This window comes from Dendrobates tinctorius, unplaced genomic scaffold (assembly GCF_039654945.1).
Source record: "Dendrobates tinctorius isolate UK_male_01 unplaced genomic scaffold, ASM3965494v1 ptg000117l, whole genome shotgun sequence".
Classification (NCBI taxonomy): Eukaryota; Metazoa; Chordata; class Amphibia; order Anura; family Dendrobatidae; genus Dendrobates; species Dendrobates tinctorius.
Window position 1 is genome coordinate 9,468,552 of NW_027361785.1, and position 25,576 is coordinate 9,494,127.

General features: G+C 42.5%; 1 protein-coding gene across 1 annotated transcript in view; it reads left to right on the forward strand.

The window, feature by feature from the left end:
• Positions 1–7,557: 7,557 nt before the first annotated feature.
• The window catches only part of GAS6 (growth arrest specific 6), a 147,768-nt gene continuing 129,749 nt past the window's right edge, over positions 7,558–25,576 (forward strand). Inside the window, 4 exon segments of the mRNA XM_073590521.1 lie at positions 7,558–7,648; positions 7,927–7,947; positions 7,950–8,033; positions 9,770–9,936. Of these exon segments, the coding sequence (XP_073446622.1) occupies positions 7,573–7,648; positions 7,927–7,947; positions 7,950–8,033; positions 9,770–9,936 (348 nt within the window). The 5' untranslated portion in view covers positions 7,558–7,572.

Consider the following 25,576-nt stretch of genomic DNA (forward strand, 5'->3'; position numbering starts at 1 on the left):
CACCTCGTGTGCAACACTTGCAGCTGTGGATGGAGTGCTCATGCGACTGCGCTCTGTTGACGAGCTTTTGCTTCTGGAAGAGGAGAATGAGGGTCGAACGCCTACAGCCAACTGTTTCCTATACTGTGGGCTAGGCAGCACTGTTGTGAGTTAATTTTCCCCTTCGTCACTGAGGTCTGGTGAACTCCCTATTCTGGTAAAGGAAGGTAATGAGCCTGATTATCAGGCACCTGAGCCTAATGAGGATGACTGGCTGAGTGGAGTCACGGACTGGATATAAGGCTGCCGACGCCCTTCTGCCCTGCGGGTGACTTCTCTGTGGACTTCTAGGACACCAGTCTGATTCCTGCTCCTCTAAAGCTAAGTTTTCTGCTTTGCCTGTTAGCATTTGTTTTTTGTTTTTGTTTTCCTTGCTTTTCTGGATTCTGCCATTCCCTGCTGGGGTGAGCTGAATCTCCTTTTGCCTGTTGCTCTGTCTTCAGAATATTCCTGAGTACTGACATAGCTTTTTTGAAGCCTAGCGTCTTCAGGGCCTTCAGGGCCTTTTGTCAGTCTGTTGGCTCTTATTTTTATAGGGTTTTTCACGGATTGCAGACAGCAGCCTTCCTGTCCTTTCCTATCTAGTTAGCTTGGGCCCCGTCTTTGCTCAGTCTATCTTTCGGTCTGTGTTAGTGTTTTCATCTTGCTTCACCGTCATTATATGTTGGGGGCTGCTTATTGCTTTGAGGTCTGCTCTGGGGCAGTTTAGATTTCCCCTTTCTTTCTTTAGGCCCATTTAATTCTCCGGCTGTGATCGAGGGGTCTAGGGCATCGTAGGAACCCCCCACAGCTACTGTTAGTTGTTGTGGATAGGATCAGGGGTCTGCAATCCGATAGCTGCCAACCTCTCTGGTTTTCTGGACTTAGCTAGCATTTCTGTTTTTGCCTCCTACGGTGACTCAATCATAACACAGCACTGTTCCACCGCTGCTGTCCTCTGTGGAGCCTGCATCCACCACATTAACCCAGTGCACAATGATGGACACGTAACGGCCCTGGCCATGCCTACTGGCCCATGCATCTGTTGTGAGGTGCACCTTTCCACTCACTGATTGTTTGAGTGCATGGACAATGCGGTCTTTCACATGCAGGTGGAGGGCAGGGATGGCTTTTCGAGAAAAGAAGTGCCAATTGGGTAGGTCATAGCGTGGGACAGCGTAGGCCATGAGCTCTCGGAACGCTTCGCTTTAAACCAAACGGAAGGGCATCATCTCTAATGAGATCAGTTTGGCAATGTAGGTGTTCAAAGTCAGTGTACGCGGATGAAAGGATAAGTACTTTCTTGTCCTACTCAGAGTCTCTGGTAGGGTGATCTGGACTTGAGGCTGCATATGGGAGAACTAGCGGTGGACCTGACGAACTGAGAGGGGGTTGGTGGTGGTGGTGATGGCCTAGATTCAGTCTTTCGTTGCAAAAACATTGTGATTCCCTGACTGCTCTGGCCTTGCGACGACACCTCAACATTTCTTGTTGGTGGTGTGCTTACCGGTGGACTTTCAGTGGGGGAAGCGATGGAGCGTTGCTGGCTACCTTCAGTCAGAGCAGGTGCACATGTGCTATCTGAGGTTTTGTAGTTCATCCACGCTTGCAAGTGCATGATGGTTAAATGTCAAAGTATGCAACTGGTATTCAAATTTCGGAGATTTTTACCTTGGCTAAAGGTCCTTCCGCACTTCTTACAGATAACCTTTGCCTCATCAATAGGATTTTGGTCAAAAAAGTGCCACACTGCACTCTTCCTACTATGGTATGAATTTTCAGGGCTGGCACGCTGTGCTAATTTGACCATCTGGCCAAGCTGTCCTGCAACTCTTTTGTTTTTTTACCATGTTTTTGTACAGCTATGGGCCTGCCAGATAACCGCTGCTGTGATGTCGATGCCTGCTGCAGATCCTTCTCCTCTTCTGAGCTATTGCCAGCGGCACCCTCTTCCCCCAATGGATGCCAATCCGGGTCAACAACTGGGTCATCCATCACCTCCTCTTTAATTTCAGCTGCACCTTCCTCTGTGTCACCGTGTAAGGTGGTATATTATGCGGGAAGGGGCACCTGAGTTTCATCAGGGTCTGATACTGGCTCAGTAGACTGTGAGGGAAATGTATTGCTCTGGGTCAATGTACCAGCAGAATCATCTAGCAGTGGCTGTGCATCAGTGCACTCCATGTCAGATTCATCTTGGAATTCAGGATTTGACTTGATAACCCAGGTATGGTATGTGAAAAGAGCTCCATGGAGTAATCTGAAGTGTGGGCTGCCGCATCCTTCACTTTGGTGTGGGTGAAGGACACAAGGAAAGGTGCTGTTCCTGACCAGAAGCCTGCACTGACGACTCAGAGCTTGCAGTTTTTGAAACTTCAGAAGAGGAGGCAATAGAGCTGGAGGCTGTTTCGACAATGTAAGCCAAAACCTGTTCCTGATGCTCTGGCTTTAAAAGCGGTTTACCTACTCCCAGAAAAGGGAACATTACAGGCCTTCTTGTGCCAGATGATGCCGCAGGCTCAACACCTCCTGCCTTAGCTGCTATTGTGCTTTTGGCATAACCAGCAGATGCACCACCACCACCATCAGTATCAGCTGCGCCCCCCGCCCACGTATGCGGCCTCTTCCACTATACTTCCTCGTGTTTGGGAAAAATGTACCAAAAATACCAGCAGAGATATGGTACTCTATGAGTAGCGTACAGCTCTATAAGGTGTATGGAAAAATTTAAATCTCCGTATATATTTCCTTAGTTACAGATGCTCTCCCAGTATCTATTTGACCATAATCCAACCAGCAGATATACGGTACTGTATCAGAAGTGTACAGCTGTATACGTTTTTGTGGAAAATGTCAATCTCCGTATATTTATTTCCGGAGTCACACACAGACGCTCTGCCAGTATGTATTTGACCATAATACAACCAGCAGATATACGGTACTGTATCAGAAGCGGACAGCTCTATACGGTGTATGTATGGAAAAATGAAAATCTACGTCGATTTTTTTCCGTAGTCACACACAGATGCTGTCTCAGTATGGATTTTACAGTAATCTAAACAGCAGATATATGGTACTGTATCAGAAGCGGACAGCTCTATACGGTGTATGTCTGGAAAAATGGAAGTGTCCGTATATGTATTTACAGACTCACACACACACGCTGTCTCTGTATAGATTTGACCGTAATCCGAACAACAGATATACAATATTGTTTGAGAAGCGGACAGCTCTATACGGTGTATGGAAAAATGGAAATGTCCGTATATGTATTTCCGGAATCTCACACACACAACACACATGCTGTCTCTGTATAGATGTGATCGTAATCCGAACAGCAGATATACAATACTGTTTGAGAAGCAGACAGCGCTATACGGTGTATGGAAAAATGGAAATGTCCGTATATGTATTTACGGACTCACACACAGACGCTGTCTCTGTATAGATTTTACCGCAATCTGAACAGCGGATATACGATACCGTTTGAGAAGCGGACAGCTCTATACGGTGTATGGAAAAATAGAAATGTCCATATATGTATTTCCGGAGTCTCACACACACACGCTGTCTCTGTATAGATGTGACCGTAATCCAAACAGCAGATTTACGATACTGTTTGAGAAGCGGACAGCTCTATACGGTGTATGTATGGAAAATTTTCAATCTCCTTCTATTTTTTTACAGAGTCACACACACATGCTGTCTCTGTATAGATTTGACCGTAATCTAAACAACAGATATACGATACTGTTTGAGAAGCGGACAGCTCTATACGGTGTAAGGAAAAATGGAAATGTCCGCATATGTATTTACGGACTCACACACACATGCTGTCTCTGTATAGGTTTGACCGTCATCCAAACAGCAGATATACGATACTGTTTGAGAAGCGGACAGCTCTATACGGTGTATGTATGGAAAAATGTAAATCTCCGTCTATTTTTTTCCAGAGTCACACACAGATAGCATGTATTTGTCCGTGATACCAGCCGGTACACGGTAGTGTGTGAGGAGCGTACACCTCTATACGGTGTGTAAAAAAATGTACGCTCGATAACTGTGCAGAAAAAAAGAATAAAATTATTTTTGCTTTGAAAAAAGCAGTCTGCACAGCAGTGTGCACACAGCAATACAGCTATCAGGTAGCCTAATAAGGCAGCCTAATAACCACCAGCACTGCTGCACACAAAAAAATCCCCCCCTGTCACTGCACACTAACTGTACAGTGAAAATCGCTATCAGCAGAAGCACAGATTTTTTTTTTTCTTTCCTGCCTTACAATCTCCCTATGGAGAACGAGCGGCAGCAACCTCTCCCTATGCTAAGATCAGCAGAAGTAAAATGGCGGTTGGCAGTCAGGGTTTTTATAGCCACTGTGACGTCACACAAAGCAAGCCAATCACTTGAATGCCCTTCTCTAAGATGGTGGTGGCCGCTGCCCATGTCATCGCGTTGCACACAGTGTGCGTCCTTGATCATTGGCTGAGAAAAGGAGCTGGAAGCATTCTGGGTTACGCGACTTTGGCGCTCGGGTCGGCGACCGCATGGCCGACATCACGCTATGGTCAGGTTTCGATCGGCAAAACCCGACTTTAGCGAAAGTCGGCGACTTTTGAATTTGACAGACCCGTTTCGCTCAACTCTAGTTCCTAGTTAGATGTAGGGTATTTGTACACTCAGAAGAAATTGCACAACAAACTAACATTCATATTTCCATATAAAAATAAAAAATTTGGGCCTAAAACATTATTTTAGCAGTAAAAAAGTAATTATTCTTTCTTCACCATCCAATGGTATAAATTTCTGTGAGGCATATGTGGTGTCAATATGCTCATTGCACTCCTAGATGAAAATATGACATAGCACCCTCAAACCATTCCAGCAAAATCTGAATTCCAATATGACGCTTCTTCCCTTCTGAGCTTAGCACTGTGCATCAAAAGTAGTTTTCAAGCACATATGGGGTATCAGTGTACTCAGGAGAAATTGTATAACAAATTGTATGGCCCATTTTGCTCCTATAGGCCCTGTGAAAATGAAAAATTTGGGGCAAAACCAACATTTTTGCACGAAAAGCGTGATTTTTTTTTTATTTCACAGCTCTATGTTATTATCTTCTGTGAAGCACCTGGGTTCAAGGTGCTCACCATACATCTAGATACATTCCTTGAGGGATCTAGTGTCCAAAATAGGGTCACCTGTGGAGGTTTGTATTGTTTTAAGTACATCAGGGGCTCTCCAAATGCGACATGGCGTCTGCTCTCGATTTCAGCAATTTTTGCATTCATAAAGTCCAGTGGCTCTCCTTCCCTTCCAAGCCCTGCCATGCGTCCAAACAGAAGTTTTTCCCCACATATGGGGTATCTGCGTACTCAGGATAAATTGCACAACAAATTTTGGGGCCCATTTTCTTTGGTTACCCTTGTGAAAATAAAAAATTTGGGGCTGAATTAATTTTTTTGTGAAAAAGTAAAATGTTAATTTTTTCCTTCTACATTGCATTATTACTGTGAAGCCCCTGAAGGGTTACTAAACGTCTTGAATATGGTTTTGAGGATTTTGAGGGGTGCAGTTTTTATAACTGTGTCACTTCAAATGCGATGTGGTCCCTAAAAATATGGTTTTGTTAATCTTATTGGAAAAATGAGAAATTGCTGATCAACTTTTAACCAACCCATCTAACTTCTTAACAAGAAAAAAATTATATGTGCTGATGTAAAGTAGACATGTGGGAAATGTTATTTATTAACTATTTTGTGTGACTTAACTCTCTGGTTTAAGGACCTAAGAATTAAAAATTTGAATTATGACATCTTCAGAATTTTTGCCAAATTTCCATTTTTTTCCATAAATAAACACAAGTCATATCAAACAAATTTTTACAAAAAGTTTTTTTGTCTCAATCGGTGGGATCCGTTGAAGCGTTCCAGAATGATTACATAAAGTGACAGTGGTCAGAATTGTAAAAATTGGTTTGATCATGAAGGTGAAAACAGGCTTGGGGGTTGAAGGGGTTAATGATCATTTTATCACCTGTTTGGTATAATTGCCTTCTCATCCATCTGACTATAATCCTACAGTCATAAATTGTATCCATTAAAAAATATCAACCACCGAGGACTCTCAAATATTAATATTTTTCTATCTACTGGCTAACATGGTGCAAAGATATAGTTTTACTGTATTATAATCCTACAAAGTCCATGACTTTGTACAAGGGTACTAAGAAGAACTGATGCAGTTTTTTAATGCTGGGGTCACGCTAGCGTATAAGGCTGTGTTCCCACGATCAGCAAGAAGCAGCACTTTGGACGCAGCAAATTTTTGCTGCGTTCTAATCACACATGTAATGTAGAGTCTCCGTAACAGAAATTGGCACGCTGTGACTCGTACCCCGCACCGCGGGTGAGTATACGCAGCGTCAAATAGAAGCACAGTGGGCATGGGATTTCTATAAATCGCACCCACTGTGCTTAGGCTCTGTGCAGACACTGCGGATTCTGCTGCGGTTCCGCAGCGGTTTTGGCCCTGCGGATCCGCAGCAGTTCCGCTGACATGGTACAGTACCATGTAACCCTATGGGTTTTAAAAACCGCTGTGCTCACGCTGCGGTTTTGCTGTGGTTTACATGTCAATTCTTTGGACGGATTCCGCTGCGGTTTCATACCTTTAACATAGTAGAGGTGTGAAACCGCAGGAAATCCACAGGTCACTTTACAGGCGGATCCGCGCGGAAAAACCTGCAGTGTGTGCACATAGCCTTAAGCTATGTGCACACGTTGCGGATTCCGCTGCGTTTTTTTCCGCGCGGAAACGCAGGTAAAACCGCAGGTAAAGTGACCTGCGGTTTTCCTGCGTTTTGGTCTGCGGTTTTGCCCTGCGGTTTCACACCTCTACTATGGTAAAGGTATGAAACCGCTGCGGAAACCGCACAAACAATTGACATGCTGCGGTTTGTAAACCGCAGCAAAACCGCGCGGAAAAAACCGCACCGTCAGCACAGCGTTTTTGAAACCCCATAGGGTTTCATTGTACTGTACTTGGTCAGCGGAACTGCTGCGTTTCCGCAGCGGCAAAACCGCTGCGGAAACGCAGCAGAAACCGCACCGTGTGCACACAGCTACAACGCAGCGTTTTGGACGCAGGCGACACTCACGGTCTCCGCAGAGTAGGAGATGAGGGCCGTTAGCATGTCGCATCGGACGCCAGACGCTGGTGTGATTCCAGCCGGTCAGCCAAATACTGATCTTAGATTTCTCTTTCATTCACTTTGCATTTTGTTAATTGTTCAAATAAACTATTAAGTTTCCTTTTTTTTCCTTTTTTCTCTTCCTTTGCAGCATTGTATCCAATAGCTGCCTGGACGCATATACAGCAGCGGTTTCTCCTCAGAGCAGCCATTGTTCCCGCACACATGACTGGCTTGTGCATTGTGGCGGCTGCACAGCTGGGAGAATCCAGGGCAGCGCTGAGTGGAGCCTGTCAGCAGGTGGTGCCACATTATCAGCCATTGTGTGGTAAACACATGCACACGTAGGGAGGAGGCCTGTCATGTCACCCGACACCATTCCTCTCACTACACTTCTAGTGACAAGAGCGCGCAGCCCGGTCACCTCACCTCCACATTGTACGTACTGAAGAGCCATGGCATTAGCTGTCCCCCATAGGTGATGATAGTGGGGGCACATGCTCCATGACTGACAGCAGTCCCTAGAGCGATATGTCTAGTGGTGGCTGACTGATGTGCCCGCCTGGTGTGAGGAGGCTGCCGGGGATCACGTCAGGGACATAGAGGTGTGTCTGGAGATGTGTGCAAACTTTTATCAAATGATTGGGAGGGAGGGAGTGAGGCGCTGACTCCAGTCTGTGCCGGCTGCCAGCTGTGAATGTGCTTCTCTCTCCCAGGCAGTGATCACCAGCTCCATTATACAGGGACATCACCATGCCCGGCGCCTCCAGCCTGGCAGCCGCGCTGCTTCTCCTCCTGCTGGCTGCGGAGACCTCGGATGGCAGTGAGTACTTGGCTACGACTTATTATTAGGGCAGGACACACTCTGGGACCCCCCAGGGCACGTATATGTCCCCGTCACCCCTGGTAATTGGCACCCCACTGTGCCAGCTGTGAGGAGGCATGGTGACACAGCTGCATTGTCTCCATGATTGCTTCACCCTGCACATGGCAAGCAGCTGGCATGACTTTGTTTTCATGTTTGCCAGTGGCACAAAATGCTGAAGGTCAGCACCCACTGGTTCTGGAAGTCACCCCAGGGAGCAGAGCTTTCCTCCGCTTCTACACTGGGGACCCTACAAACCTCTAATACAAAGCTAAATAAAGAGATCTAAAACACATAAATGTCACTTGCCATAAAGCAAGGCTTTTAGTGCTGATGCCCCTGGTTTGGCCATGACCATGCATTGCTGGCACATTATAGCTTGCAGCTACGGTTTGTGCCTGTCTTACATATGCCTTGCCTTGGAAATTTGTTTATATATAAGTACTTTATACTTGTGTGTGTGTGTATATATATATATATATATATATATATATATATATATATATATATATATATATATATAATAAAGGGAACACTAAAATACCACATCCTGTGTTAGTGTTACCTTTATCTTTTTGATATATATATTTATAATTTATTTTTGGAGGGGGGGAAAGATAAGGCAAAAACTGTTGTAAAAGTCTTAGATCTGGGGCATCCCTACACAGGTGCCTTGAACTTCTCTGTTGTGAAGGGGGTTAGTGATTTTTCCCAAGCGCAGACAAACGTTGTAATCAATATTTTGGATCTTTATCTTCATCAGTTATTTTCTCATATGGAAAGATAAAACCATAAATTCCAAAGCTTCTCCTGTACATCAGTGCTAATCACACTCTGATTCCACCCATGAGCCGTCTGGGGTTTTCACAGACCCATAGACTTACATGGGTGATTTTTAATCATGATTCTGATTAAAAAGAACCAAACGTCTGTGATTTTCATCGTTAATGCGGGGTATCATATGAGAACATACGGAGGCAGCAGATCAAACAGTAATGGGAAGAGCAATGGGTATTTCCATCTGACAAATCATTTCCGTTATTAGTGATTATAGAAACTTGTGCCCTTTCTCTAAGAGACGCAGCTAGCTTTAACATCAGTGGGGTACTTTGGGGTTTCTATCCACTTATAAGCTACCTTCAAGAAAAGTACCATATAGCACTATTCTTGCCACCAAAAGAGCCCAACACACTGACAGTCAATGGAGTCCCTGGCAGACACAGACATTAAAAGGCCTTTGTGCAAGAACAGTATATGGGCCCTTTGCAGTCCAATAGTTTATTATAATGCAAAATTCTAAGTACTTTGAAGGTGGCAGTTGACCCCGTTACCTCTCGGGCCCCTGTAAGGCTGCACAGGTTGCATCGATGATATGTCCGCCCCTGAATGGAGTTAATTGGCAATAGACAGCTACAAAAAAAATGCTATGGAGCTAGTGTTAGCCAATAATAAGTAAAAAGAAAATAATATACAATTAATGACTATTCGCCCCTTCAAATCAATATTATTACAGCCTTGGTCTCTATCCGCTTTGCACATGTAGGCAGTAGCTGTTTCCTTGTTTTATATTGACAGACGTGATGGAATGGAAAAGAGTGCTATTCATTCTCCGTGACACAATCTAGTTGTGATCTGGAAATCTGTCCACAGAAGAAATAATATTTTTGTATGTTTTTGTTATATGTTGGCTGCAGGGGTCATGTTGCAGGCCAATGAAGCAGCACAGTTTCTTCGCCCACGACTGAAGAGGGAAAACCATATATTTGAAGAGACCAAGCAAGGACACTTGGAACGGGAGTGTGTAGAAGAGAAGTGCAGTAAAGAGGAGGCCAGGGAGGTGTTTGAGAACGATCCTGAAACTGTAAGTATAACTTTTAGTATGCCGTATGTACCATTATAAACCTGATTCAACTACTTAGATGCCACTGTCAGTTACTGACAGCAGCATTTAAGTGGTTTTATAGCAGCGAACAGATCTTGCTGATTCCTGAGCCCATTTCATACTCACATATCCAACATCTGCTGTATGCATGCACTAGATGTCAGAAAGGGGTTAATATCCAAAAAGATTTAACTACTTTAAAATACTTTTAATTTAATTTAAAGGGGTTACCACTACCTGGACAACCTCTTTTTATATGTAACATTGCCCCATCCATATTAAAACCAGCATATATTCATCTGTGCCTTTCCATAAATGCTGGCGCTGTGTCTACTGGCACTCATGTGACATTATCATATTTTGTATGGGGAAAGTGTGAGCACTGCAGGCCATCAAGGGCCGCTGATGGTCTTCAGCGTTCTCAGGACTTAACACTGTAATGTGAGAGCCAGAAGACACAGCGTCAACATCACTGATCAGTTAGGTGAGTTTATGCTGTTTATTTATCATGTAGACCTGTTTAAATTAAAATGAGATTGTCCAAATAGTGAATAATCCCTTTAACCTCATTGCAGAGATTAGGGTACGAGAAATGTCATCTATTTGGCACGGTGGCTCATTGGTTGGCACTGTTATCTTGCAGCACTGTAGTCCTGCTATGAGTCTGACCAAGGACTTCTATATGAAGCTTGTTTGTTCTTGCTGTATTTGCATGACGCGTAAATCGATTGTGAGCCCATCTGATGACATTCTATGTATGATCCTCCAAAATATGCTGATGTAATAAATGCAACAGGACAAAAATATTAGCCAAATAGTTACAGTGAGAATATGTTGAACTCCAGTGGCTTTAAGGCATGTGAGCACACAGTTTCTAAGCAGAGTGTGAACTCAACCCAAAATAATCTAAATTCAAATCTAAAGGACCCATATATCTTAAAGTTGGCCGAGCACCGATTTCAGCAGAATCAGCGGACTATCTAATGGACTTGTTCCGATTGTCTACTTTTGTTCCTTGGCGATAAACCGCTGCTAGATTTTCCTGGAGAAACTGATCAAACTATCTGATGTATATGTCCGTCTCAAAGCTCAGTTTGCTCATGTACTACTTTGTTTGCTGCGCTGTATCGTTTCTTGTTTTGTCCCTTCTCAGTCACTAGTCAGACATGATGCTTACAACTGCCTGTCAGTTGTATTATTGATTGGCGCCATACCCTGAAACAGATGTCTTTTGTTCACATATTAAAAAATAGTACCACTAGAGTATGTTGCCAGAGGCTGTCTGTACTAGGATTTCTTTTGACCTTAGAAATTTACAGCCACACATGTGACCTTTTCTCAGGGTAGGGGTGGAGAGTGGGGCCATTATTAGCTTCATTTATTGATTTCTGCAACTGTGTGCCATTTTAAGAAAACACAATTGCCACACCGTAAAACAAATCTGTATTGCAGACTCTGAGCTTTACAATGCATAGATTTACCCGAATGTGAATAGAAAGGAAGTTATTTTTATTTCTTGATAAAGATGTTCTCCAGTTTGGAAAACTCTGTTCTAGATGACAGGTCCCTCAATGTTGATGTGATCATGAAAAGATGTCTGCTCACATTATTTGGTAATGCAGGGGTGAGATGAGTCCTATCGGGTGAGCTGCTCTCCACTTTAGATAAGGCTAAGTTCTCCCGACCGTAGTTTTGCTTCAAGTGCCGTCTTTGGATATAACTGACATTACGGAGACAGCAAATGGTTTTATTTTACACAATTGGGCTGTTCAGATGACCGTTTTTTTTTTTTTTCAAACTGACCAATGTCCCCGTGAAAAAAAATATTGCAGCATGCATTAGTTTAATCAAGTCTATGGGTTTGCAGACAAAAAATTGTGTGGATCAATTGTATATCATCTGATTTTTATGGATACTTTAACATAGGAAACTGTATTTGGTCTTCTGAATGTTATTCAATGCTGATGTATAAAGCAGATGACATACAAATTGCATATAGATGACAATGCAGATGACAAATCATCCATTTTTGTCTGGATGAAAATCGGTTGATTTTTTATTTTTATCTGATTGTATAATCTTAGCCTGTACGTGACAGGGTTCTGGTTAAGGACATGCATTCTTATATGTTTTATAGGTCTTATAAAGTGTTTCTTCTTGATTTCACCCCTTTTTAATGTAATGGATTTAATTTTGTGGACTTTTAGCAACAATTAATATCACCCTCACCTCCCCTTCCCAAACGACAACCCACATGACAGATGTCAGTGGTCATTTTGGTTGATTTCTGTCTAATGTGCATGTGTGTAGATCCTTTTTCAGTAGCATCATGTGAGTTGTATAGTGAATCTAGCTTCCCTAGAAAAGTTTTAAGAAGCTGAACAGACTTTTTGAAGTATTTAATGAGTTGTTTGTGTTTTCTGATAGTTCTTACAAATATTTTCATATATTCCTGCCCTTGATTTATCTTCCTGGCTATGATCTGTGCTTCTTCACAAATTTATGACCTCTGGGCTGAATTGTTGCTCTTTGTATTCATTTGTATGTCACTTGGCTATGGATACATGGATACATTTTTATCAGGAAAAAGCATTGTGTGGTCTTCAAGGACATAAAAAAATGCAATTCGCGTGTCCTTTTTAAATTAAACTTGTTAGGAAATTTTGGATTAAAGTGGTTGTCAACTACTGTGGCAATGTCTTCTCAATTGCTTTATTCCCCCATATAAAGTAAAAACAGCATGTACTCACCTCCAGTGCCGGCGCCATTCTGGCGATGACCGCAATGGGTTTCCCGACGCTCGCGTGACGTTATGCCACATGAACCCTGCAGACAATGATATTGACCACTTCACTCTCACTGTCTTCAGAAATTAATGACACCCAGAAGGAGTGAGAACTAGTGCTGCTCTGAGTTCTTCCGAATTTATGTAAAATGTAAAAAGTTCATGCTAAATTGATATTTTAGCATGAAAGTATGGCATTTACGGTAAGTAGACGCATGCAATGGTAATTTTCTCATTTCAAACAATTAATTGAAACAAAAGCCAACAACAGTGGTGGGTATACCCCAACAAAAAATGTCAATGTCTCAATAACTTGTCATCTGGCCTTCAGCATCAATTACAGTTAATCCCATAGCTTTTCTATGGGATTCAGGTCTGGAGAAAGTACAGGCCACTCCATTTGACGAACCCCAGTCTCCTGGAGCCATTCCTTAATGATGCAACCTCAATGAGCTGGAGCAATGTCGTCCATGAAGATAAAATTAGGTCTGTACGGTATATGCAAAGGCAGAATGACTGGATTAATTATGCTATTCAAGTAGTAGGGGCTTGTCACTGTACCATTCACAAAGTGTAGAGCAGTTGTGTATTGACTAGACACACCTGCCCACACTGTAACACCACCACAACCTATGGCTTATCTGCTGACAACAGTGGCTGATGCCTTCTCCTTGATGTCTCCAACATTGATGGTGGCCATAATTTTTGCTCGGCATGAGTTGACTTTCATCAGTGAACAGCACTGTGGCCTACTAGTCCCTCGTCCAGTGTACATTCACCCTGGCCTATGCAAGACGATGACACCTGTGCCTGGTGGTGTGGTCAGGTACCCTTGCAGGTCATTTAGCACGCAGACCATGCTGATGTGAACTGTTTCACTTGGTCTGACTTGACGCTTGAGTGCATCTCACCTCCCTTAAATATGGCTGGAGTTGTGTGGCATTCATCATCCGGTTTCGGAGGGTATTGTTCACAATGAATCGGTCATCAGTGTAGAATGTGGCCATAGGAAGTCCACTTCTCTGACTCTTCCAGTCTCTGTATCTCTGTCACCTGCTGATGACATTCTGTGACACTCTAAGCTCAGTGGCCACTTCCATCTGAGAACCTCCTGCTTGAAGCCTCACAATTGTGAGGTACTGTTGCTCAATTGTTAGGTGTCGTCATGGTCTCATGATGTGAATGGCATCATGAGGAGGATTGTTTAATACCAATTCTAATTGAACCCCAAAATTTATTGGCCAATTCATGGACCAAAAACCTGTTGTGAATTTTACCATTAAGCTCCTTTTTAGAGAAAAGCAAATTGTGCAAACATTACTGAAACATTTAACAGTTGGACATGAGCATTCAAAAGTTTAGAGACAGTCACATTAAGTTGACCTGCAAAGGTTAAAGTGCATTTTAGGTTCATCCTGAAATTTTGCTCAAAAGCCAAAATATCACTTAACTTTTTGGGAGTAGTGTATACATTGGCATGTAAAAGTTTGGATATCCCTGGTCAAAATTACTGTTGTTGTGAACACTTACGCAAGTTGACAAGGAAATGATCTCTAAAAGGCCTAAAGTAAATGATGACACGTTTCCTTTGTATTTTAGGCACAAAAATTTTTTTAATTTTTTTCAACATTTTTAAAATTACTAAAAGGAAAATGGGCCGATGCAAATGTTTGGGCACCCTTGGAGATTTGTGTGCTTAGATAACTGTAACCAAGCTTTCAAACCTTGCTCACTCTCATTGTTAGGAAAGGCCAGGTAATGCAAATTTCCCAGCTTTATAAAAACCCAGCCCCTCTAAACTTGTGCCGAAAAACAGCAGCCATGGGTTCTTCTAAGCAGCTTCTTAGCACTCTGAAAATGGTGGAGGCCCATGCGAAAGTCATCAAAAGAAAACCTCTCCTGCATCCTCACCTTACAAAGTATACAGAAGTATGCAAAAGAACATCTAAACAAGCCTGATGCATTTTGGAAAAAAGTCCTGTGGATCGATGAGGTTAAAATAGAACTCTTTGGCCACAACGATCAAAGGTATGTGTGGATAAAAGAGGGCACAGCATTTCAGAAAAAGAACATCTTGCTAACCATTAAGCATGGGGGTGGATCATTTGGGGTTGTCTTGCAGCCAACATTTCATGGGTAGAGGGAAGAATGGATTCAATGACATTTCAACAAATTCTTGATGCAGACATAGCACAAGCTGTAAAAAAGCAGAAGTTGAAAAGAGGATGGCCTCTACAAATGGTTAATGATCCTAAACACATGTAAAAATCCACAATAGACTACATCAAAAGGCATAAGCTGAAAGTTTTACAATGGCTCACACAGTCCCATGATCTGAACATCATTGAAAATCTGTACCAGTGTGTGCAAGACGACCCAGGAATCTCACAGAACTGTAGAAATCCTGATGACTTCCTCTGTCTCTACTCCAAGAGAAAGGTGACCAAGAAAGCACAAGATAACAAAAGTCAATAAAATCAATATTTTATTAAATAACAATATGACAAAATAAAATTCAAGAAAAAAAGTGCCTCCAATGTGAGGAATTTTTCTGGCTAAGGCTGGTTTCACACTTGCGCTTTTTAGTGCTGCGCCTTGTGCGCATTGCTCCCCTATCTTTAACATGGCGGGCGCATGGTATAGTGCTTGTACGCATTCATGTGCGTTTTCATGCGCTGCGTTTTTTCCAGGTGTGCGCCCAAGTGCGCCAGACGCAACATGTTGCATTTTTCTGTGCGCCCAACTGCTGCCAAAAAACGCATGCGCACGTTAGCGGCCGGAATGCACAAAAAAAATTACCATCTATGGGATCGCACGCATGCGCTAGGACATGCGCACGCATGCGTTTAAAATCACATGCGTTTTTAGAGTTATGGCAACAAACTGGTTAATCGCATGCGCGAAAAAACAGCAAACGCATGCAAAACACTTAATGCGTTTGGAATGCGCACGAGGCGCAGCGCAAAAAAGCTAGTGTGAAAGTAGCCTAAGGACATCATTATACACAATATATAGTTCTAAGTTGCAAAAACCATATTTAACGACTGAATCAGAAATTGGATGGTACACTAATAAAGACAGAGCCTGTTTTTGTACCTAAAATACCTGATGTCAAATATATAAATGTGTCTACATTTATTATGAAGCTAAGAAACCACCTAAATAAATACCACCATAGTATCCATAGACTAGGTGATAGAATGTTTAGCAATTCAAAACAATATAAATGCACATACTCTATTTAAGAAAGGTAAGGACTCCAAGAAGATTAATTGCTGATGAAAATAGTTATTATATCAAAAATTCCATAGTGAACTTATAAAAAGTGCGATGTCCAGTCCTCATTCCTCCACCCCGATGCGCGTTTCGTCACACACTTCCTCAGGGGGCATGTCGTGGAAGAGGGATGCCGGACATAATATATTCTTAGACAGCCAATCAGAGTACTGGAGGAATGAGGACTGGACATCGCACTTTTTGTAAGTTCACTATGGTATTTTTGATATAATGACTATTTGGATCAGCAATTAATCTTCTTGGAGTCCTTACCTTTCTTAAATAGAGTGTGTGCACTTTTATTGTTGAATTGCTAAACATTCTATCACCTATTCTATGGATACTATGGTGGTATTTATTTAGGTGGTTTCTTAGCTTCATAATAAATGTAGACACGTTTATATATTTGACATCAGGTATTTTTGGTACAAAAACAGGCTCTGTCTTTATTGGTGTAACATCCAATTTCTGATTCAGTCATTTAATTATGGTTTTTGCAACTTAGAACTATATATTGTGTATAGTGGCCACAACTATGGAAGTATTCTTAAAGTCATTGTTGATTTACAAGACCTATTTATGGCTAAGCATTGTCTTCTTAGCTGATGTCTTGTATGGCCCCTTACCAGCTAGAGAATATCAGCTCGTAGCTGTCTGCTTTAGCAAGGCTGGTTGTCAAAAATTAGGGAGACCCCCATGTTTTTAAAAAAAAATTTATGTAAATAATTTAAAAAAACAGCATGGGGACCCCTCTTTTTTTGATAACCAACCTTGCTAAAGTTGACAGTTGAGGATTGCAGCCCCCAGCTTTGAGTTTTGACTGGCTGGTTATCAAAAATACAGGGGAACCCATGCCGTTTTTTTAAATTATTTATTTACAGCGCAAGAGTCGGCTGATGATTTCTCCAATTAGCCGGCGTCTGCTCTCACTGTTGGCGGCAACAGGCGTCGGCTAATGGGAGCAGTACTCACATCGGCAGGCACCAGTAACCGGAGGTAAACTTTATAACTCCAGTCACAGCTGTGTGCTCATGCAGTAATTTGAGTGGGAACCGCAGCTGTCTGACCAATCATAAGTGGTGTTTGGCACAGCGTTCAAGTGAACGGAGTCCGGGTCCTGTTTATGGTACCCTAAACCAAACTTTTTTTTTTTTTGCTGTTTGGCCAAACCCGCCGGACCCAAATATCCTGGAGTCTGCCCATTTCTACTCATAATGTCATCTATTTTGTAAAATACATCAGTCCCTCATGCAGCAAGGTACCCCTACAATATTAACCTGGATGATGTTATTTTGCTTGCAAACCTTACCCTTTATCTTAAAAACAATGATGATCATTTTGGCCGAACAGTTCAATTTTTAATTCATCAAACCAGAATGCATTCCTCTAAATAGTTGAAAATTGTTACCTTTTTTTTATGTGCTAATTTTGGAGCAGTTTTTTCTTCCTTGTTGAGAGGCCTTTCAGGTCATGTCGATGTTGGACATATTTTTCTGTTGATTTGGATAGTTTTCTACTGGCTTATTTATCGTGCTCAACAGGGTCTTTTGCTGTTCATGAATGTATTTGCATTTTTCGCACCTAAGTATGTTCACCTCTAAGAGATACAATACGTTTCCTTCCCGAATGGCACAATGGCTTTGCGGTCCCATGATATTTAAACTACATATTATTGTTTGAACAGATGATCATTAATACCTTTTAGAGGTTTGAAAATTGCTTCCCAGGATGTACCAAACTTTAAAGCTAACCTGACAACTGATTGGGCAGCATGTATCAGACGCTGGCTGTATGAATTCAGACAGGTATGTTCTTGACTTTTAAACGCTGCTGCCTTTCAGAGAAAAAACGAACTTTAAAAGCCACCCGGAACTTCTCGGTTTGTTCGCACACATAGACAAGACTTGTCAATCCAGGGTAGCAGGCTGGGAAGAAGCCGCCGGGGACCAACTGTCCAACTAGTTTATATTGCGGCTCTTTCCCTAGCGTCTATTAAAATATGCTTTTCAAATATACAGTACCTGGCTGAGTTCATATCAGTGCCTGATACATGCAGCATGTGGATTGGGCAGAATGTATAAGCTATCAGGTTCTCTTTAAATTTTTTTCCTAGTGTCTTTGCTGATTTGTTTTCCCATGACATCACCAAACCTGGAAGTACTCACCTGGAGAATTATGATACAAAGTCATTTATCCTGTACACAAAACGCTGTAAAAACAAAAAACAATATCGGAATTGCATTTGTTTCATCATTTCACCCCATTTAAATTTTTTTTCCCATTTTTCAATACATTATATGGTGTTATTACAAAATGTAGCTTATTTATGGCTATGTAAACAGAAAAATAAAAGATTGATGACTCTTGAAAGAAGGAGACAAAAAAATATCAAAAATGAAAAATCACCAGATCTTGAACAGGTTTGAGCGGTTCTCCTTTTCCAGAAAGCTTTTGTTTGCTGGCCAAGTTCAATCTCAAAAAATAAACCATACTTAACTTACCCACCCGGGTTCAGTTATGTCTGCCACATTCTCTGTTTGTCTGCAGTGGTGATGTCACGTCTAGAGCTCTGCATCCAATCGCTGCGTTGAGGTACTTGAACCATCTACATCAGTAGAGCCAGTTCAGTGATTGACTGCATCGCTGTCGACATGTCTCCGCTGCAGACTATACACAATCACTACTGAAACGTGGAGACAAAGCTTTCAACTCGGGGAGTGTAAGTAAAGCGCAGTTTGTTTTCAATGAACTGAATCAGCAGAAAAAAAGTTTTATGAAAGAGGACAACACCTTCAAATTACTGGCACATGTAACCTCCAATTACCCTAACTTGGAGTAACTCCATTTTTATTATGGTTATTTCAATATATTTCAATAGCAATCAGGTTGGAGAGGGTCTGAGTCCTAAGAACCTCCCGATTGCTTAACCCTCTCCCCCTCAAACAATGCCTGAGAGGGGCGCAGCTCAGGCAGAAGGAGCGCACATCTTCTGCCTGTGCTCCTGTCGCCTTTGATGCACAACTTTTGTTTTTCTATGAGCAATGGGTGAGGATCTTTAGACCCAGACCCTCGCCGATCTGCTTGCAATTAAAAAGGCACTGTATAATATACAGGGTGGGCCATTTATATGGATACACCTAAATAAAATGGGAATGGTTGGTGATATCAACTTCCTGTTTGTGGCACATTAGTATATGGGAGGGGGGAAACTTTTCCAGATGGGTGGTGACCATGGCGGCCATTTGGAAGTTGGACATTTTGGATCCAACTTTATTTTTTAATGGGAAGAGGGTCATGTGACACACCAAGCTTACTGAGCATTTCACAAGAAAAACAATGGTGTGCTTGGTTTTAACGTAACTTTATTCTTTCATGAGTTATTTACAAGTTCATGACCATTTATAAAATGTGTTCTTAGTGCTGCCCATTGTGTTGGATTGTCAATGCAACCCTCTTCTCCCACTCTTGACACACCGATAGCAACACCACAGAAGAAATGCTAGCACAGGCTTCCAGTATCTGATGTTTCAGATGCTGCACATCTCGTATCTTCACGGCATAGGCAATTGCCTTTAGATGACCCCAAAGATAAAAGTCTAAGGGGGTCAGATTGGGAGACCTTGGTGGCCATTCAACTGACTCACGGCGCCCAATCCACTTTCCAGGAAACTGTTCATGTGGGAATGCTCAGACTTGACACCCATAATTGGCTTCACTATCTTTGTACCCCATATATCACACCATACCATCAATCTTCATCAGTGGAAACCTCAATGCCACTGGGTATCTGAAATTGCTACATGATGATGTGTTGCCCTTTTTATGCACTGAAGATGACACGTTCCCTGAGTTTTTCCAGCAAGATGGTGCACCACCACATTATGGGTATCAGGTCCGAGTATTCCTACAAGGAATCTGAGCCCCTTAGACTAGCATTTCTTCTGCGGTGTTGCTATCAGTGTGTTAAGAGTGGGAGAAGAGGGTTGCATTGACAATCCAACACAATGTGCAGCACTATGAACACATTTTATAAATGGTCATAAACTTGTAAATTACTCATGAAAGAATAAAGTTACATTAAAACCAAGCACACCATTGTTTTTCTTGTTTAATTCTCAATAAGCTTGATGTGTCACATGACCCTCTTCCCATTGGAAAAATAGTTGGATCCAAAATGGCCATGGTCACCACCCATCTTGAAAAGTTTTCCCCCCTCCCATATACTAAACACAAACAGGAAGTTGATATCACCAACCATTCCCATTTTGTTTAGATGTATTCATATAAATTGCCCACCCTGTATATCAATGACATGAGGGTCATTAGAATATATATAATGTAAATATCCCATAATAACAGCAAATTATTAGATATGCATTAAAAGTATATATAATACTCCAGCAATAAAGAGACAAGACAAACTAATACACCAAAACAGCCCTAAAAAGGGCTTAAAGAACGGGGCTCCTATATGATAAACTACGATGCTACCGGGGGGCACTAAGAATGCCCTACAACTGTGCCCTATATACAGATACTGCCTAGCCATGGAGGTTGGCACCTTAAGTGATGAACGAGTATGGCACCCCTGCTCTACGGTGACTTTTAACTGCCCTTTATGTCCCTGTGATGATAATGACCAGAAAAATAAATATCCCAGTGTAATAATTAAAACAGTGGCCAAAACAACAAGCAGAAGGGCAAATATTACAGATAAAAAAATGTATTTCTCATATTGGTAATTCGAGAAAAACAGATACTTGTCATTCCCAGCTATTGCCTCTACACGTTTCCCCTCTGTTCATGGTTCAGCAGGAGGCCAATAAAAGCAGAGGAATCTAATGTAGTTCACAGGCCCATTATGGTGATTTTTTTTTTTTTTATGAGCAAGGTGAGGGTCTTAGGACCCAGACCTCAGTCGATCTGCTTGCAATTAAAAAGGCACTCCAATATTAACCCTTTCGCGCCTGAGCCTGTTTTTGCCTTCGTGACCAGGCCAATTTTTTCAATTCTGACCAGTGTCACTTTATGAGGCCATAACTCTAGAACGCTTCAACGGATCCTGCTGATTCTGACACTGTTTTCTCATGACATATTGTACTTCAGGATAGTGGTAAAATTTCTTAGATATGAACTGCGCTTATATGTTAAAAAAATCGAAATTTGGCAAAAATTTTGAAAATTTTGCAATTTTCAAACTTTTAATTTTTATGCCCTTAAATCAGAGAGTGATATCGCACAAAATAGTTAATAAATAACATTTCCCACATGTCTACTTTACATCTGCACAATTTTGGAAACATAATTTTTTTTTTTTTGGAAGTTATAAGGGTTAAAAGTTGACCAGCGATTTCTCATTTTTACAACAAAATTTACAACACCATTTTTTTTAGGGACCACCTCACATTCTAAAAACTGCACCTCTCAATGTACTCAAAACCACATTCAAGAAGTTTATTAACCCTTCAGGTGCTTCATATGAATGAATGGAATGTGGAAGGAAAAAATATTTTAACTTTAAACATTTAACTTTTTTTCACAAACATTTTACTTCAGAACCATTTTTTTTATTTTCACAAGTGTAAAAACAGAAAATGAACCACAACATTTTTTGTGCAATTTCTCCCAAATACGCCGATACCCCGTATGTGGGGCAAAACCACTGTTTGAGCACACGGCAGAGCTCAGAAAGGAAGGAGTGCCGTTTGACTTTTTCAATGCAGAATTGGCTGGAATTGAGATAGGACGCCATGTCGCATTTGGAGAGCCCCTAATGTGCCTAAACAGTGGAAACCCCCACAAGTGACCCCATTTTGGAAACTAGACCCCTTAAAGAACTTATCTAGATGTGTGGTGAGCACTTTGAACCCCCAAGTGCTTCACAGAAGTTTATAACGTAGAGCCATGAAAATAAAAAATCATTTTTGTTCCACAAACATGATCTTTTAGCCCCCAATTTTTTATTTTCACAAGGGTAACAGGAGGAATTGGACCCCAAAAGTTGTTGTCCAATTTGTCCTGAGTACACTGGTACCCCATATGTGGAAGAAAACTACTGTTTGGGCACACGGTGGGGATCGGAAGGGAAGTAGTGACGTTTTGGAATGCAGACTTTGATGGAATGGTCTGCGGGTGTCATGTCGCGTTTGCAGAGCCCCTGATGTGCCTAAACAGTGGAAATCCTCCACAAGTGACCCCTTTTTGGAAACTAGACCCCCCCAAGGAACTTATCTAGATGTGTGGTGAGCACTTTGAACCCCCAAGTGTTTCACTAAAGTTTATAATGTAGAGCCGTGAAAATAAAAAAATCATTTTTTTTTCCACAAAAATGATCTTTTAGCTCCCAATTTTTATTTTCACAAGGGTAACAGGAGAAATTGGACCCTAAGAGTTGTTGTCCAATTTGTCCTGAGTACGCTGGTACCCCACATGTGGGGGGGTGACCACTGTTTGGGCACACGGTGGGACTCGGAAGGGAAGTAGTGACGTTCTGGAATGCAGACTTTGATGGAATGGTCTGCGGGCGTCATATTGCATTTACAGAGCCCCTGATGTACCTAAACAGTGGAAACCCCCAATTCGAATTCCAACCCTAACCCCAACACACCCCTAACCCTAACCCTAGCCCTAACCCTAGCCCTAGCCCTAGCCTGCCTACCTGCTTTTTTTTTCTTTACTTTTTTTTTTATTTTTGTGTTTTTTATTTTTTGTATTTTTGACTCACATTAACGCCACTTCTCCTCTGATCTCACACTGGCAGATGATCAGAGGAGAAGCAGCGTTACTATGTGACAAGATCGCTGCCCGGCACATAGTAACGCTACTTCTCCTCTGATCTCACACTGACAGATGATCAGAGGAGAAGCAGCGTTACTGTGTGACAAGATCGCTGCCTGACACAGCTGTGCCAGGCAGCGATCAGCTGTGCCAGGCAGCGATCTAGTCACACTGTAACGCTGCTTCACCTCTGCTCATCTGTCAGCATGAGCTCAGAGGAGAAGTCGCGTTATAATGAGGGAGATCGCCGGGAAACAAGCAGCTTTCCCAGCGAGCTCTCTCATTGGCTGCTGTGACGCGACGTCATCAGGACCTGAACCAATCAGGTCTCGATGACGTCGGGGGTGCCAGCATGCATTGTGCACCGGGATCCCCGCGTTATAAGGTATGAGGGGGTCCCGGGGGGCACAAAACCGCCGACAGTAGATAAACGTCGGCGCTGCACAAAGCCCAGCAAGCGCCAACGTTTATCTACTGTGGGCGGTCGGGAAGAGGTTAAAAAAAGATAATGGTTTGGTTTAGTTAGTCATTAATTTTTGTCACTTAGCCTGTCAGAAGCTTCTAAACCATGACATCATTTTACGGAATTTTCCTAGCTATTTAAAGTCACAATGAACTTGGTGTATGTAATTTATAACTTAATTGAATTTTGATATAGTGAATTATAGACAAAATTATCTGCTTGTACATGACACAAGCAATTTTTCCAACAAATGATGATAAAGTAGACCTTCTAAGGCCGGTTTCACATTAGCGCATTTTCAGCGCACGCACGGCCGGGGGTAGCTCCGCCCCCGATCCGGCTCTCTGCCCGGCGTGCCCGCCCCTTCCTTGTAGCGCCGCCTCCTAGCGGACAGCGGCGCCTGCGATCGGCGCACCCTATCTTTAGCATAGGGTGCGCCGATCGTGCGCAGGCCGTGCGCTAGTTGCGCTTTGACCTGCGCTGCGCACTTTTGACGGTGCGCCGTGCGCGCCAAAATCCGAAAAGTTTGATTTTGGCGCGCACGGCGCACCGTCAAAAGTGCGCAGCACAGGTCAAAGCGCAACTAGCGCACGGCCTGTGCACGATCGGCGCACCCTATGCTAAAGATAGGGTGCGCCGATCGCAGGCGCCGCTGTCCGCTAGGAGGCGGCGCTACAAGGAAGGGGCGGGCACGCCGGGCAGAGAGCCGGCTCGGGGGCGGAGCTACCCCCGGCCGTGCGTGCGCATAAAATGCGCTAATGTGAAACCAGCCTAAACAAATTACTAAGTTTGTTGACATGGAATCCGTGGAGGTGATTTTTTGTGACTTCAACTTCAAAGGAATTTGTCAGGTATTTGCTACCTAATCTGAGAATAGCATAATGTAGGGGCAGAGACCATGATTCCAGCAATACTGATGATTCCATACAATCACTTACCGGGCTCCTTTATTGTAGTTTTTATAAAATCATTGTGATATCAGCAGGAGATTACTACTTGGCCTCATGCCATGCCCCCACCACTGATTGGCCACTTCCTGCCTATGCACGGTGTATGCAAAAAGCTGTCAATCAGTGGTGTGGGTCGGGTTATACATAGTTCAGCATTCAGAGAACTGGTAGATCTGCAGCAGAGAGAACATTTTTTAAACAGGGATTTTATCAACATGGCATCATGCAAACCAGTAAGTAAGACATCACTGTAATCAGGCTTTCTGCCCCAATATCATGTTCCCCTCAGAATGGGTAGCAAAAGCCTCTTCACAGATTCCCTTTTAGTGCACTTGAGCTGAAATCTTCAACTGTAGTTCTGCAAATGAGAGACAATGCCCTGATATTGCCCTCTACTCCTCTTTGGTCAGACCTCATCTGGAATACTGTGTCCTGTTTTGGGCACCACATTTTAAAAAATACATCAACAAACTGAAGCAAGTTCAGAAAAGAGCGACCAGAATGGTGACCGGTCTGCAAACCCTGTCTTATGAGGAAAGGTTGCAGGATCTGGGAATGTTTAGCCTGCAAAAGAGAAGACTGAGAGGAGACTTAATAGCTGTCTACAAATATCAAAAGGGCTGTCACATTGTAGAAAGATCATCTTTATTTTCACTTGCACAAGGAAAGACTAGAAGCAATGGGATGAAACTGAATGCCGCTGTCAGCATTTGACAGCAGCATTTAACGGGTTAATAGCCGCGGGTGGATCGCGATTCCACCCGCTGCTGTTCCAGGCACATGTCAGCTGTTCAAAACAGCAGACATGTGCTGGGAAAGATGTGGGCTCACCGCCGGAGTTCACATCAAAGAGAGAGTGTCCAACGTTGGCGTACTATTACGCCCGATGTCAGAAAGGGGTTCAAATCTGCCTTTCTGAAGTCCAACTTTAAAGTCTGAGTCCTCGCTAATTTTTCTCCTCTTGTAATCCAAAATTTGAGGATAGCATGATTGCTGCCTCCTAAATTCCCAGCCACCTTTACTTCCTCAACTATTTCCTCCCTGTTATGGTTATGGTCAGATTTTATTTTTATTTTTTTTCTCTCTAATACATAGTTTTAATTTGAATTGGTGTCTTGAGAGCCAAGCTTCAGTTTGATATTCACTCAATACAAACATTTCAGAACACTCGACGTTCAAGCTTATTTTGTCTCCTAATCCTTTACCTTACACTATTATTTTCAATACAGGAGACATAGTTGAATAGCATGTATTTTGGTGCAGATTCTGCATGATAACATCTGCAGTTTGATACAATGTGACTAAATGTAGCTTTTGTTCACAACATTTTTATAAGAGGGGGACAACTTCCGCTATAGCATGGCTTGC